The sequence below is a fragment of the Lissotriton vulgaris genome, chromosome 5 (genome assembly GCF_964263255.1).
Source record: "Lissotriton vulgaris chromosome 5, aLisVul1.2, whole genome shotgun sequence".
In the NCBI taxonomy this organism is placed as follows: Eukaryota; Metazoa; Chordata; class Amphibia; order Caudata; family Salamandridae; genus Lissotriton; species Lissotriton vulgaris.
In genome coordinates, this window is record NC_141693.1 from 932,571,477 (window position 1) to 932,584,764 (window position 13,288).

A 13,288-nucleotide genomic window follows, 5' to 3' on the forward strand; every position below is an offset into this window, starting at 1 on the left:
AACTTGCCGCTCTAAAGGATGGTAAAGATGCTATTTTGCAAGGGAGAGACAAACACAAGAAGAGGGAGGAAGGAACACCATTAAATAAGAAACAAGCAACTACGATGGACAAGAAAGCCAACCAAATCGTAGGCAGTGGGCTGTCTCAAAACCCAGTATAAGTTCGGATATTGTTTTAAATAGGTATTTTTGACAACAGAAAGCTATTTGTGAGTGAGACCTAAAAGGACACTTGGGCATGCCTCCTGTGCATTAGGTTGCGTAGGAAGGAACGATGCAATGGTCTCAGTGCAGTTTCCGAGCCTGCCAGAGGGTGGCATAAACAAGCCTTATTAGATCACAGCTGAGCTGCCATTTAACACCAGAGCCGAAAGAAATCAACTGAGATCCCTGAAAGCGAGAAGCGTGGAGCTGTTCTGTCTGCTGGTCCTTCAGACGTGAGCAGGAACCGGTTCACGTTGAGTTCTTGGAGGCTGCAGCAGACACGGGCAGCAACAATAGCACGCCAGCATCCTTTTAAGCGTCCAGCATCCTCCGCGTGGACGGAAGCGCTGCGCTCGTGGTCCGGGTATCACCAGAGCAGCTCTCACTGGACGGCAGGACAGTTGCAAGGCACAAGTAAACGCATCCCCGCTTTTGAACTTGAGCGCAGGTCTCGCCGCCGCCCGGCATTTCTTAGCTTTCCATGAGATAGGGAATGCTATCTCGAATCCTGCCTAAATGTTTCACTGGAACAAGTGGAGGAAAAGGATGGGGGCGAACAGCTCTTCCAAGAGACCCGTGTTTGACGAGAAGGAGGACGGTGAGTACATTTCTAGCGCACCCTTCTCCTCACACGCCTGTTTGCTTTTATCGCCGACGATGCCCTTTGCATGCACTATGCTGCGCATGGAAGATGCGAACTGGTGATGGCACGAGGCACGTAGAACAGGGCTCGCGCTCTACATGGAGCCAGACTCACTTTGCTCATTTGGATAAACTCCGAGGCTGCCTGTCAGAGCATGACTTCGAGTCTACAGGCTTGGGATATGATGTGTGGGCATGGAGGAGAGCAGTTGTGTATGTGGTTCACATGTTGAAGGTGCTTGAACCCAGAGCCCTTGGCACACTATGATATAATGCCCTGCCTTTGTTCCGATACGCACCATGTGCATTGCTTTCTTCAAAGGGGCACTTTGCGGCTGTGCTGCATTCTGTGTTTGAGAATTGCAATTGCTCGTGTTGTCACGAGGTGCTCTATACAGGGTAGGGTGCCAACGCCGTGACCTCTTGGCGCCAGTGCAGTTCGAAGGGTAACTTTTGATGGTGCCGATTTCACGTTGCAACCTGATGGGCATGAGCTGGTGCGTAAAAGCAGGCGGTGCCAGGGAGCGCGCGCCGAGCAGATCATCTGTGGAGTGTGCTCAAGCCTAGATGCTGCTCTGGAGGATTGATAACGCTTTACTGGCTAATTGGATTAGTCATCTCTGTGTGTAACCCTGTCATGGATTAGACCGGAGCTTGTAATGTGCTCATGAAATCCAATTGGGCACATGTGGCCGAGGGCTGCGCTCCTCACAGCTTCAGCGCGCACATTTTTATCTTTGACTATTTTGTATCTAGTTTAAATGCTCCATACTTTTGAGAAGCCACCGGAGATATGGCGCTGTTTCTTAAATAGATGACTGAATAATGCAGCTAGTTATTTCAATATAGTATTACTGGAATGAATTTAAAGAAGTTCCTTGCACAGGAAAAGAAAGTTACCTTACTGTAAATGTGTATAACATTACACGGTTCAAAACTGTTATAGGGATGCACTTTAACCCTTGCTGTGTAGTTGAGCTGGTGTCAACAATGTTTCAAATCTCATGTTTATATTTCATACCAGACGCACCACTTCACTAAAAACAAAGGCACATTGGAATTGACATCACCTAGGCCTAGCTCCCGTAAGACATCACCGGAAGTATCATCATCACATCTTCGATCGAGGTCATTATATCACAGCTGCAGCACATTACACAGATCGACGGCAAGCGCCGCCAGGAAGCCAATAAAGCCAACCAACTCCAAAGGCATAGTAACTTAAAGAAACAGTGACCAGACTGGTTAAATGAAAAGGATTGCAAACAAAAGTTTACTGTAGTTTAATTATCGTCACGGGGTGGCATTTGGAAGCCCCAAGTACAATGAGATAATTTCCGTGAACACAATTGTTCCTCTTATGTATATGAATCAAACATGTTGACCAGTGTCCACGGTACAGCATTTGGTTAAAAATAAAGTGGGCTCATTAAACCAAAAGGATGAGGTAGATGGCAGAGGTCGGCCTAGGCTCATGACAACATGAGTCTCTCAGGGGAGTGGTGTAACTGTCCCCTCTGGTGTCTGCAGGAACCGAGCGAGCCCAGATGAACATATTCACAGGCACATCAGTGTAAATTAGGTGAAGTCACACCTTTCACATTGTAATCTAGAAATTAGTTCGAAATGGAAGAAACATGCGAAGAACCCCATTTCATTTTGCTTCTGTATTATTATGTAAATGGTTAAGCCTTCCCCCCCGCCTATTTGCCTATAATGAAAGCACGAAATCATATATTTATACTCCTCATTAAGTAGTGGTTACTGTTACAAATCAGGGTGGCCTTCCCAGATTGATTAAAATTCATATTGAAAATTGAAAAATATCTTTACCCATTGGCTTAAAAAGCGGTTATAACATTGGTGATTTATGATAAAATTGAATCAAACCTGTGTATAATTCATAATTCATAGACCACTGTTGTTTTCAAACCACTTATGACCTGGATTCAAAGTTTGATATAACCATACCAATGAAGGCGGGGACACAAAGTGATATTAAGACGCACATTGCAAACAAACCTTACATTTGCTCAAAGCAAGAAACACATATGAGGCAAAGGAAAGGGGGAGGAGCTACAGGTATGACAATGCAAGGGGGTCACCTACCACCTGCTCCATGGTTTTCATTTTCTGTGACCCGCTCACTGACTGAACTGAAGATGCCAGCGCAATAATGCAGAAGGACAATTTTCATGAAAAATAAATTATTTCATCAGGGCTTGGTATTTTTGATACACAAGTTCATAATTATCCAGTAGACCTTGTGTTGCAGCCCGAATCAGCTGTGCGGTTATATTAGCGTGACTAACCGTGTCTGCTTTCCAAACGTTCACAGCGTGTAATTATTAAATGAGACACTGTTTAGGAGAAAGGGGTGGTGTCTGTAGCCGTGATTCAACACAGTTGCAGAGTCAAAGGTGCGAAGTGAGAATTATCACGTTGAGGAACAGGAAAGCGCGTGCTGCTCACAGGAAGTGGCGCATGTGTTGGGTGGGATGATGCTTAGCTGGAATGTCCTTTTCGTTATGTTCTGTGCCTGACGTGCGAAAATGTACATCAATCAAGGTACACTGGCAGAAAAGTATAAGAACTACAGTAAGTTCATGTAAAATGCCTGCCATATGGTGTCATTCTGATAAACTGTAATGTTCTCCAAATAGCTAACAAAAACATGCATTATTACAAGGATGATACAAATATTAGGCGAAGTAACTTTTGTACCTAGGAAAGGTAAATTACTTTAAAAAGTTAGCAACTAGTGTTATCTTAATAAAAGTTCAACCTTTGCAGTGTTGGATAGTTTTATTCTTCTTGTTTTTTGTGAAAATATCTTTATTGAATTTGTAATGTAAACATGTGAAAACATTTATTCAAATAATGTAAGCCGCATAACCATAAAGAATTAAACATACACATTAATGGAAACATTATAACTAGAATTACATTACGTTAATATCTTAATAAGTAATTCACTTATAAAAAATGTAAGGTAAGTCTGGGCCAATAGCAATCTTCTAAAAGAAAATACAGTATCATAATGCTTAATACATTTGAGCAATTTTGTCAATGTAGAAACGTTATATAAAATTGAGTTAAATTCTAAAAATCAGTTGGTTGTTGTCTAAAACAAAACTATCTAAATACATTGTAACATTTGATGGAAAACACGACGTTTCAATAATTCAGATAGAGCAACGTGAAAACCTTATCTATTTTTGAAAGAACCCAGCACGAAGGTATACTTTATAGAACTGATGTAAAATCAGGATTCTTGAAGGAAAATTGTTGGTTGTTAAGAAATGCAGACGTGTGTTTTCAAAGTCTCTTATATTGTGTATGGAGTTGTCCAAAAGAGTCCACCAAGAATCATCCGGCATTGATTTTGTGCATTTTAATGACACAAACATCATGTGGAGAGCACACAATGTTGACAGAGAGGTTGCTTTTGCGACTGAGCCTGAGTAGTAAGTCTACTTTTACTCGTTTCTGTAGAGTGGCTAACAGCTGCCAGAGTAGTAGCCGTGTGATAAACTTGCCTGAAGCACTGTCTTCTCACTTACCCTCCTCTTTCAAGACAGACCACAGAAGATCCAGAGCAATCCGTCAGTGCTGTACACATTCTTGTGAAATAAACAACACTGCCCCTCACCTAATTAGCTCATACGTCTAGACCAGGGCTCTCCAAAGTTGGTTCTGGAAGGCTGGATCCATGCCAGATTCATGAGATAACTACATTCATCTAAATGGGGATATGCTAAAAATCCGGCTTAGAACCAACCCTCCAGGACTGACTTTGGAGAACCCTGATCTAGGCTCTGCACCCTTAGTAGTTGCGTTGCACCATCTAGAGTTGAGTGCACAGAGGGGCATACCCATGGCAATCTTAGGCAGTGCTTCCTGGTTCCCTCCTCTCAGACCCCACCCACGTCTGTGCATAGCTGGTCTCCTTCAAGGAGCTTACTGGTTCCACCACCTGCTTAGAGAACCCTGCTAGTATCACATACATCATTTGCTTTTGAAGTCTCCTGACTCCTGCAGGATCACACCCTTTGTCCAGAACCTGGAGAATCAGACAAAAAGCACCCCATGTCTTGCCGTAAAAAGGCCAACTTCATGGTATTCATGTCTCCAGACAAAAACACTTAAATATATCTGATTAAGTGATCCAGTTTGTTGGAGTCCATTCACCAAACATGCAGGACAATTTATAAACTGTGGAAAAACTGATCTCCAATATGATATGTTCCCACCTCTAAAATATAAAGCTATGTACAAAAGTTCTCAAAAATGCTTCTCACATGAAACAGGCCTTGCTAGCAAAGACACATTCTGAAAAGCCAAGCCCTACACCCACCTCTGAACACCAGATTCAGGGAAAAAATACCCTCTCATGAGTTCATGGAATGCTCTCCCCTTTCAAATCAGGCTCTGTCCTTCCTCTCTTACTTTCTAGAGCAACATATAAACATCTTTTAGTTGCTACCTCATGTGGGGATGGTTCATATTTTCTAAACCCCTTTCTCTTTTATGGACAAATCCCGCTACCAGAATTATATTATATATATTTTCATGGCAAATTATGTATTCACTAATGTAGCGTATTTGTTCAATCTGATGCTTTTATTTTGTGCATTATGGGTATCTTATTGAGTATTTTTTGAATCAGGTATATATGGAAATCATCCCTTTGCATTATCTGTGGTAAGACCTAATTAATAAATAAAATAAAAAATAAATACCTTTAGGACTGTTTGTAATGTGCTTGGTTCTCCCCAACACTCTTCCTCAATTTACTAGAGTAGCTTGTGGCTTATTGTCAATTGTTAACTATGTATCAGATTTAAGTTTGCTGTTCGAGTTACTGCATCCAAACGAACAGATATCCTGCCTTCCTTATTAGAAGTGCATTATATCCTATGGCAATTGTTTACGTGGAGACAGGATAGCTTTCACATTTGTGATCAAAGTAACCCATCCGACAAACTCTTAGTTAGGTCTCATATATTTATGGCACATGGGATTCTGAAATCCCTGTATTAAAAGCCTGTCTCTAATTTCTTTATATTCGGTGACTGGTGACACACCTCGTCGCTGATTATAAATAGATCACATCAGAACTCAACTGAAATGAGTTATTACATTTGAGTTCCGACATCATAATGCCTGCTGCTGGAGCCAGCATCAGAGGGCAAAGGAAGGTCAGGTCACAGGACATAATTAAAGCAGCTGTTCGAAGAACAACAATGCTGTGTCATACAATTGTGGCTGTCAACCTCTCTTGATTCAATAGATGAAGTACATTTGTGGTCAAGCTGATTAGATGGGGGATGCATGAATCTTGGGCCCGATTTAAAGATTGACAGAGAGCTCACTCCATCACAACAAAGATGGATATCCCGTCAGCTTTATCACAAGTGCCAGAGTATACAATGAACTTGTAATAAGACAGATTAGATACCCAAGACAATTATGGTGGTATAGCCCATGTACCAAACTTTAATTCAGCCCTTAATTGCCTTGATTGATGAATGTTATGGAAGTATTTGGGCCAGTGTCCTCTAAAATCCTGGTAAATATTGTGAACATGAACTCTAGTATGGAGGTGTACCTTGTATTTATCAGATCTTTAATTCATCATTATTCAATTTGCATAATCTTCATACTCGGCGAGAGGAGATAAAGGCATTGTATTATGCAGATAGCATTGGCTTCTGCAATTTACCTGTAATTGGCTCCAGAAAGCCCTAACCAAGCTAAGTGTGACAAAATGACCAACAATGAACCATAAAATCTCGGTTTATGTCAGTTGGTACCTGATAAACACCGAGAGGGCAATGGCTCTTACAAGGAGCTCTTGAATATCATCACCATGGCTCTATAGTGGCCAAAAGGCTTCATGGACACCCCAATGGGCGTCCAAAAAAGATCTGCTGAGAATTGGATTACAGCTTCACACCTCTTTGGCAATAATAATGGCAAATCATATATATATATATATATATATATATATATATATATATATATATATATATATATATATATATATATATATATATATATATATATATATATATATATATATATTTAAGCGTACAACACTAACATTATCCCACTATAATCTATGGAGCGTTCGTCCTGCAGCCAATAATGAAAAACATGTTGACATAATTGTGATCCCTTTCTGTATTTAATCCCTTGCTGTGAAATGTTCTATTCTCATTGCATTATAATGTCTGGAATTGGGTTTTAAATTGAGGTAGATGGTATCACCTATCACATACTCTGATGTGATTTTTATGACCTAGAAAAAACCACTTCATGTACGTTATTATTTTTGATACATGATATATTAGCCTAGATGAATGCTAACCTTTTTATTATAGGATAGATAATGGTTGGTTAGTGAACGAATGCGATTTTTTAATGATTAATCTGTATCTGGAGTCATACATTTTTTTCCCTGGCATATGATTCATAGTAGGGCTTCTGAATATTTGTATTTGGTGTCCAAGCCCAGCGATAACAAGTGCTGCATGTCTTTTGAATTAAATGAATCACCACTCTACCTGCTGTTTTAGGATAGTAAACACGATGGCAGACATTGTATTTTATTCCACTATGAACATTTGCTTGTGTTGAACATTGCATGAATAAGAGAGGTATTAGTAAAAGATCTGTATAGAGTGTTACTTTTATTATTTTATGTTGCCTACACCTGAATGAGTCTAGTAGGGAGATTTAGTAAGCTTTTGTGCTGTGTTTTTTGTCACAAAAGTGATGCAAAATGGCGCAAAATTGTTTTTTCCAAATTTTCTTTCCAGTGCGAAACTTGTTTAACGCTGGAAATAACGTAAAAGAAATGCGAAGCAGCTCATGGAGCTGCTTCACATTACTTTGCGCCATGGGGGCGTTCCAAGGGCAGTGCATGGGCATTCCCATGCAACCACCCAAGGTTTCTCACGCTAAACCCAATTTACCAAACACAGTGGATTGGGTTTCGCGTGAGAAAACTGCGCCCTTTTAAACTAGGAGCAAGGAAGGAGAAAGTCTTTAATTTCTTCTTACTTTTCCGACTTTGCATGCGTGCTGCACTGTGCACTGTGCAGCACACATACAAAGCGGGAAAAGCTTTACCTTGTGTCTAGGCATAGTATTTTGTACAGGAAGGGTATCCTTCCTGTACAAAACTTATGCTGAACTCACACACACACAAACCCTAGCGTTAAGGCGCTAAGGTGTGTGGGTGGCGCACAGCAGCTGTAATTTGCGCCGGCGCATGGGAAGTGGGAGGAGAGAGCCATATCTTTGAAAGTATGGCGCTCTCCTGCTCCCTCCCTGTCGCGCAACGCCGCGCAGCCTCGCGGGGAAAGCTGCACAGCGTTGCGTGGCAATTTGGTGAATCTACCACTAGATATGTTAACATATTGCCTCAAATCAAACAATATGCATTTAGGAATGTGCATGAATAATCTGTTACATTTAGTGAATGCATCAATGTTATATTGTTATATTACTTCTGAAGTTTGTCTGACTCAGAATACTGTATTCATGAAAACTTCTAAATTGATTATTGTTTTTTCCGAAGGTTGTTAGTTACTTGAATATTTGAATTTTTTGTGGTTTCATCTCTCTACATATATTTTATTGTATATAGCCATTTCTATTTCATTTGCCAGTTAATGATTTTTTTTAAAATACATAAATAAATAACATATAATTGGATCAGCTTATAACAAGTGGTGTGGATGTTTTAAGTCAGCTGTTGGGCTCAGACGGCACCCAAGGTCATAATTGCTACCACTTCAAGCATTTTTTCTCAGACGCCCCAAATGTCTTTTTGTAGTCTTTGAAAGACCATTTATGGCCCTTATTGAAAAGAGATCCTGTGACAGTTGTTGCTTAATCTCAATGTTCTCCTGGTGGGTGATTTATTTAACTGGTTTATGTAGTTGTTGAACCACTGTGCAACAGTCTATAAGACCGGGTCAAGCATCCAACCATTTTCTCAGATTACATCTCTCTGGGCATTAATGTGACTCCACTTTTTAGCTCTCTCTTATTTCACTTTATTTTGTTTGCTACATTCTTCTTCTTCGTATGGATCAAAGTTGCGTGTCACTTGTAGTTACACAAGTTACAGGGTGACAGTCCAGTGATATGGGCAATTGCATACAAAGAATCCCAAATAAGCACTTTTAAATTCATACTCCTGTTGTTGGACCTGTCTCCCCAGCTGGTATCAAACATAATTGATTGAATGTCACCAAATTGTGAAAGCTCATTGTGATTTGTTTGGGATCTCTTATGAGCAGAGGAATGCATAGTTTTTTATTACTGAATAAACAGCAATGCTTTAACAATTCACATGTTATGGAATTGATGTCACACCTGTAGATTAATTCTCATTTTTTGTATTGATAAGATCACATAATTTCTATGAATTTCAACCAGTAAATATTTTAAGGATAAAGTAGTTTTATATAGGTCTTCATAAACCACCTTTACAGTATATACATATATAATATATATATCAGCTATTGCTATGAAAAAATGTAATGACAATCAGATATTGGCCTGGGAGGGATTAAAGGCAGAGTCTTTACTTGTCACCTTCACATCAATCAGATATCAACAGCAGCTGTTAACTCACTGAGGGGGATATTCACAAGGACTTATCTCCGATATATCTCCACCTTAAGGCATCAAAAGTGGAGATACATTTAACACCCCATTCACAAGCTTGTGCAAACTTCAGACACCGCCTGTATTCCCGCGATAACTGCTTCAAAATTAATCTCCACGATGGACACCAGCAACTAACCGTAATGAGATGCAGGGTAGACCTTCCAGTGCAAAAACACACGAAAAAACCACACCATCACTTTCACAAAGAACTGTCAGATCTACAATTCGAACCAAAAACAGACGATAAGGCGCGGTAGCAGCAGGGAATTAACACCTGCTTTTTGCTGGTGTTAAGCAGGACGACTACCGGCAGCATAAAATGGAGTCTAGCCAATAGCCACACCTGAAGACCCACAGATGCCATAGAGACAATGATCATGCAACGCAGATACCCATGAGGGCCACAGCACCCACTGCAATGACTCCAGGCCCGCCACCACCCCCAGGACCTGTCCTGTCCCTCCCCCCCGGAAAACCACAGAGGCAGCGTACACAAAGACAGCGGAACCACCTGAAACGCACCTGCCGCCCAGACCCAACACCAGAGGAGGAAAGTGCCCACTAGGCCCAAAAGGACAACCATCCCCCACATCCTGAGCCACATCCCCCACCTGCTGACGTTCCCAATCCAGTGGACAACCAACATCCCTCCGCAGACAAAGCTGACGGCTGCGCAGCACATACCGGCCTCTGATACCATTCAACCCACAACTGCCAGAGTCGGAGGAGTCACACAACCAGCCCCATCCAAGGTCATCACACCTGTCCTGGATGCCAACATCAGCCTGGTACCCCAGCACCCCCACGTCACCCACACTGCGCAGGAGCAGCTGGAGCCCAAGCAAAGCCTCTACGCCATAGCTGGATTCCCTCACGTGTCAGGGACAATCAACTGCACACATGTACCCCTCGTGCTCCCTGCCCACACTACACACAACTACCACAACAGAAAGCACACGCATACCATGAATGTGCAGGCAAGAGTGGACCGACCTGGACTCCTCAACAATGTCGTGGCCAACTCTCCAGGCAGAGTGCATGATACTCACATCTCCTGACAGCCCATCATCACCCAGCACTCCCAGGATGGCACACATGGAAATGCAGTGCCTGTTGGTAAGTCCAAAATAAGCACACCACACATCTTCAGCCCACAGTCATGCAACTCGTGACACTGCCAATGGGCACGCAGCACAACTGTATCCCACATGACACACACCATGCCAACTGACCAGACACGACAACACTATTCCATTGGGAATCTGGCCTTGTCATGCCCACAATCCAGCCAAGGCCTGGCACCACAGACACACAATATCAGGATGTAAGGAGAGGCATGGAGCAGACATGTGCGAGAGCAGCAAGTAACTAAGGAATCTGGACTTACCCAAAGCCAGGTGTGGCGTGGAGGTGCCGGACAGACCACAGAGTGCAAACCATGGAAATGGCCATGTGGAGATCAACTGCTGGTGCATAGAGTGTAGTGGCCAGTGGAAACTGCCATATCCCCACAGGCTGTGGGGCAGAACTTGGAAATGTTGCATGCCCCCTGCATGCGCGTGCATAGTGGGTTGGACCTGCATATGCCAGGCCTGTGTAGGGGTGTGAACAAAAAGCCTGTCGCACTGGTCGTATTTCTAATTTGGAATGGACAACGAATCTGCCAGGGCGGCGTCTCTCAGCCCGCCACGAGTCCCATGCAGAGCGCGGCGGGGCCTGCGTCCCTGTGCGCCTGCTGCAGCCCAGGCCGCTGGTCCCCAGACCCGTCATGCCTGCCCCAGCGTGCCAACGAGGCTCTGCTTACCTTCCTACACCGGCGTGTGTCAAAGAGGGCCCACCACGTGCAGGTGCAAGCTCCAAGCACCAGTCCTGTGACCTCTGCAGCCTTTGCAGACCATCGCTGGCCCCCAGACGCTGTTCCACATTACTCCTTTCTCATTGACATACTCCACCAGCGTCCTCTTCGGCCCAGTAGGTCACACATGTGGAACTGTGTCCTGAGCCCTGACTGTCAGTGACCCCAAATCTGTGGCAGGGGCCACAGCACCAGACTCCTTTAGCTCTCTCTTATTTCACTTTATTTTGTTTGCTACATTCTTCTTCTTCGTATGGATCAAAGTTGCGTGTCACTTGTAGTTACACAAGCATCCACAGCTATTATCAATAGGTGTCACAGCCCACTTGTAAAACTGGTTACACACCCGTCATACAACAAAATTGGGTGTTATCGACCCAGGAGAGAGATGATCCTAGTCCTTCCGCATGCCACAGCGAGGAGAACGGGAATGAGGTGAAGGACTTACTCCCACCTGATTGTGGAGTGGAACTTATCAGGGTTCCTACCGGCATTTTAGTGGACCTAATTTAAAATGAAGGAGAAGAACTAGGATCATCTCTCTCCTGGGTCGATAACACCCAATTTTATTATATAACGGGTGTGTAACCAGATTTACAAGTGGGCTGTGACACCTATTGATAGTAGCTGTGGATGCTTGTGTAACTACGATTGACATGCAACTTTGATCCACTCATGGACAGGTTCAACAACAAGTTTTTCGCTAACCGCCTTGAAAAAGTCTAAAGGGAGACTAAACACGTGTTGGCAGATTTTTGTGCTGGATGTGAAAAGAACAAGAATAAAATAGCAGAGTTGATGAATTTGAATATTGTGGACTCTGTATATTTCATGCAAAAACGAATATTGTGTGACTTTATCGATTCATACTACTTGTTAAGTAACGTATTTCTGGTATTTGATATTTGGGGCATCTTTACCTATCCAGTACTCTGGGCAACTATGATTACTAAAGGGTGTGCTCCTTAGTGCTCTATATTCCCATGCCAACAGTTATTGGGGCAGATGATACAGCAGGCAGCTACCAGGACAGACATGGCTGTCCTCTGCCCCCTGCATCTTGTGTAGCTGAGACACCCCTGATGTTGCAAACAACAAAGGGGATCAGAAATAATATAGTAAAAGTGCACGTTCATAGACAACGAGTCTGTCCTGGAAGAAAGCGGAATATATAGAAGTAACTCGTGTTTTTAGAGAGAAAACCAGCTCATATCCCGACCCATGTCCTGTTTTGTATTAAAGATTATTTTCAGATTCTCTGAAACAGCATTTATGTGGTCTTGCAATATTTTCTTGAATCCGTGACTTTTGTTGAAACAAGTGGTAGTCACTCCACTAGTAACAAAAAAACTTTGGTCCCAGAGATCCTCACCACTTATCGCCCAATATCCATACTGCCTTTTTAATCTAAAAAATTACAGAACGTTTTTCAACACCTTGTGTGCTCATGATGGCTCCCGGCATTCAGTAGTCACGGTCGTCATGTGCTCCTGATGGCTGGGAGCCGTCCGAACGCTGCTGCTCTGCCCACGCGCATTTAATTTCCCGCCTGTGCGGGTGAATTAATCAGTGGGCGGAGTTCGGACGGCTCCCGGCCGTCATGAGCATACGCCTACTGTGACTCATGACGGCCGGGAGCCGTCCTAAGTATGGCAGCGCCACGCCCAGCCCCGCCCCTCTCGCACCGCGGGGGAATTTGTCCCGCAGCGAAGGGATTAACCTCCAGATATCCTTATTCATATCTAATTATATTCTTATGGGAGTCAAAAAGCCTTTTGTGCCTTATGAGTTTGAAACTGTATTAGTCTCAGAAGTTGGCCATATTCCTAATATTCTTCAAAATAATGGTTCTGCTGCTTTAATTTCACTTGTTCAATATTTCATGACTCAAATGGCAAC

The 13,288-nt window shown here is 42.9% G+C and overlaps 1 protein-coding gene across 1 annotated transcript in view; it reads left to right on the forward strand.

Annotated features, from left to right (window-relative positions):
* The first annotated feature begins 363 nt into the window (after window positions 1-363).
* The window catches only part of STK32C (serine/threonine kinase 32C), a 1,581,084-nt gene continuing 1,568,159 nt past the window's right edge, over window positions 364-13,288 (forward strand). The window contains exon 1 of the mRNA XM_086922539.1: window positions 364-802. Within this exon, the coding sequence (XP_086778665.1) occupies window positions 721-802 (82 nt within the window). The 5' untranslated portion in view covers window positions 364-720. The remainder of the gene's footprint in view (window positions 803-13,288) is intronic.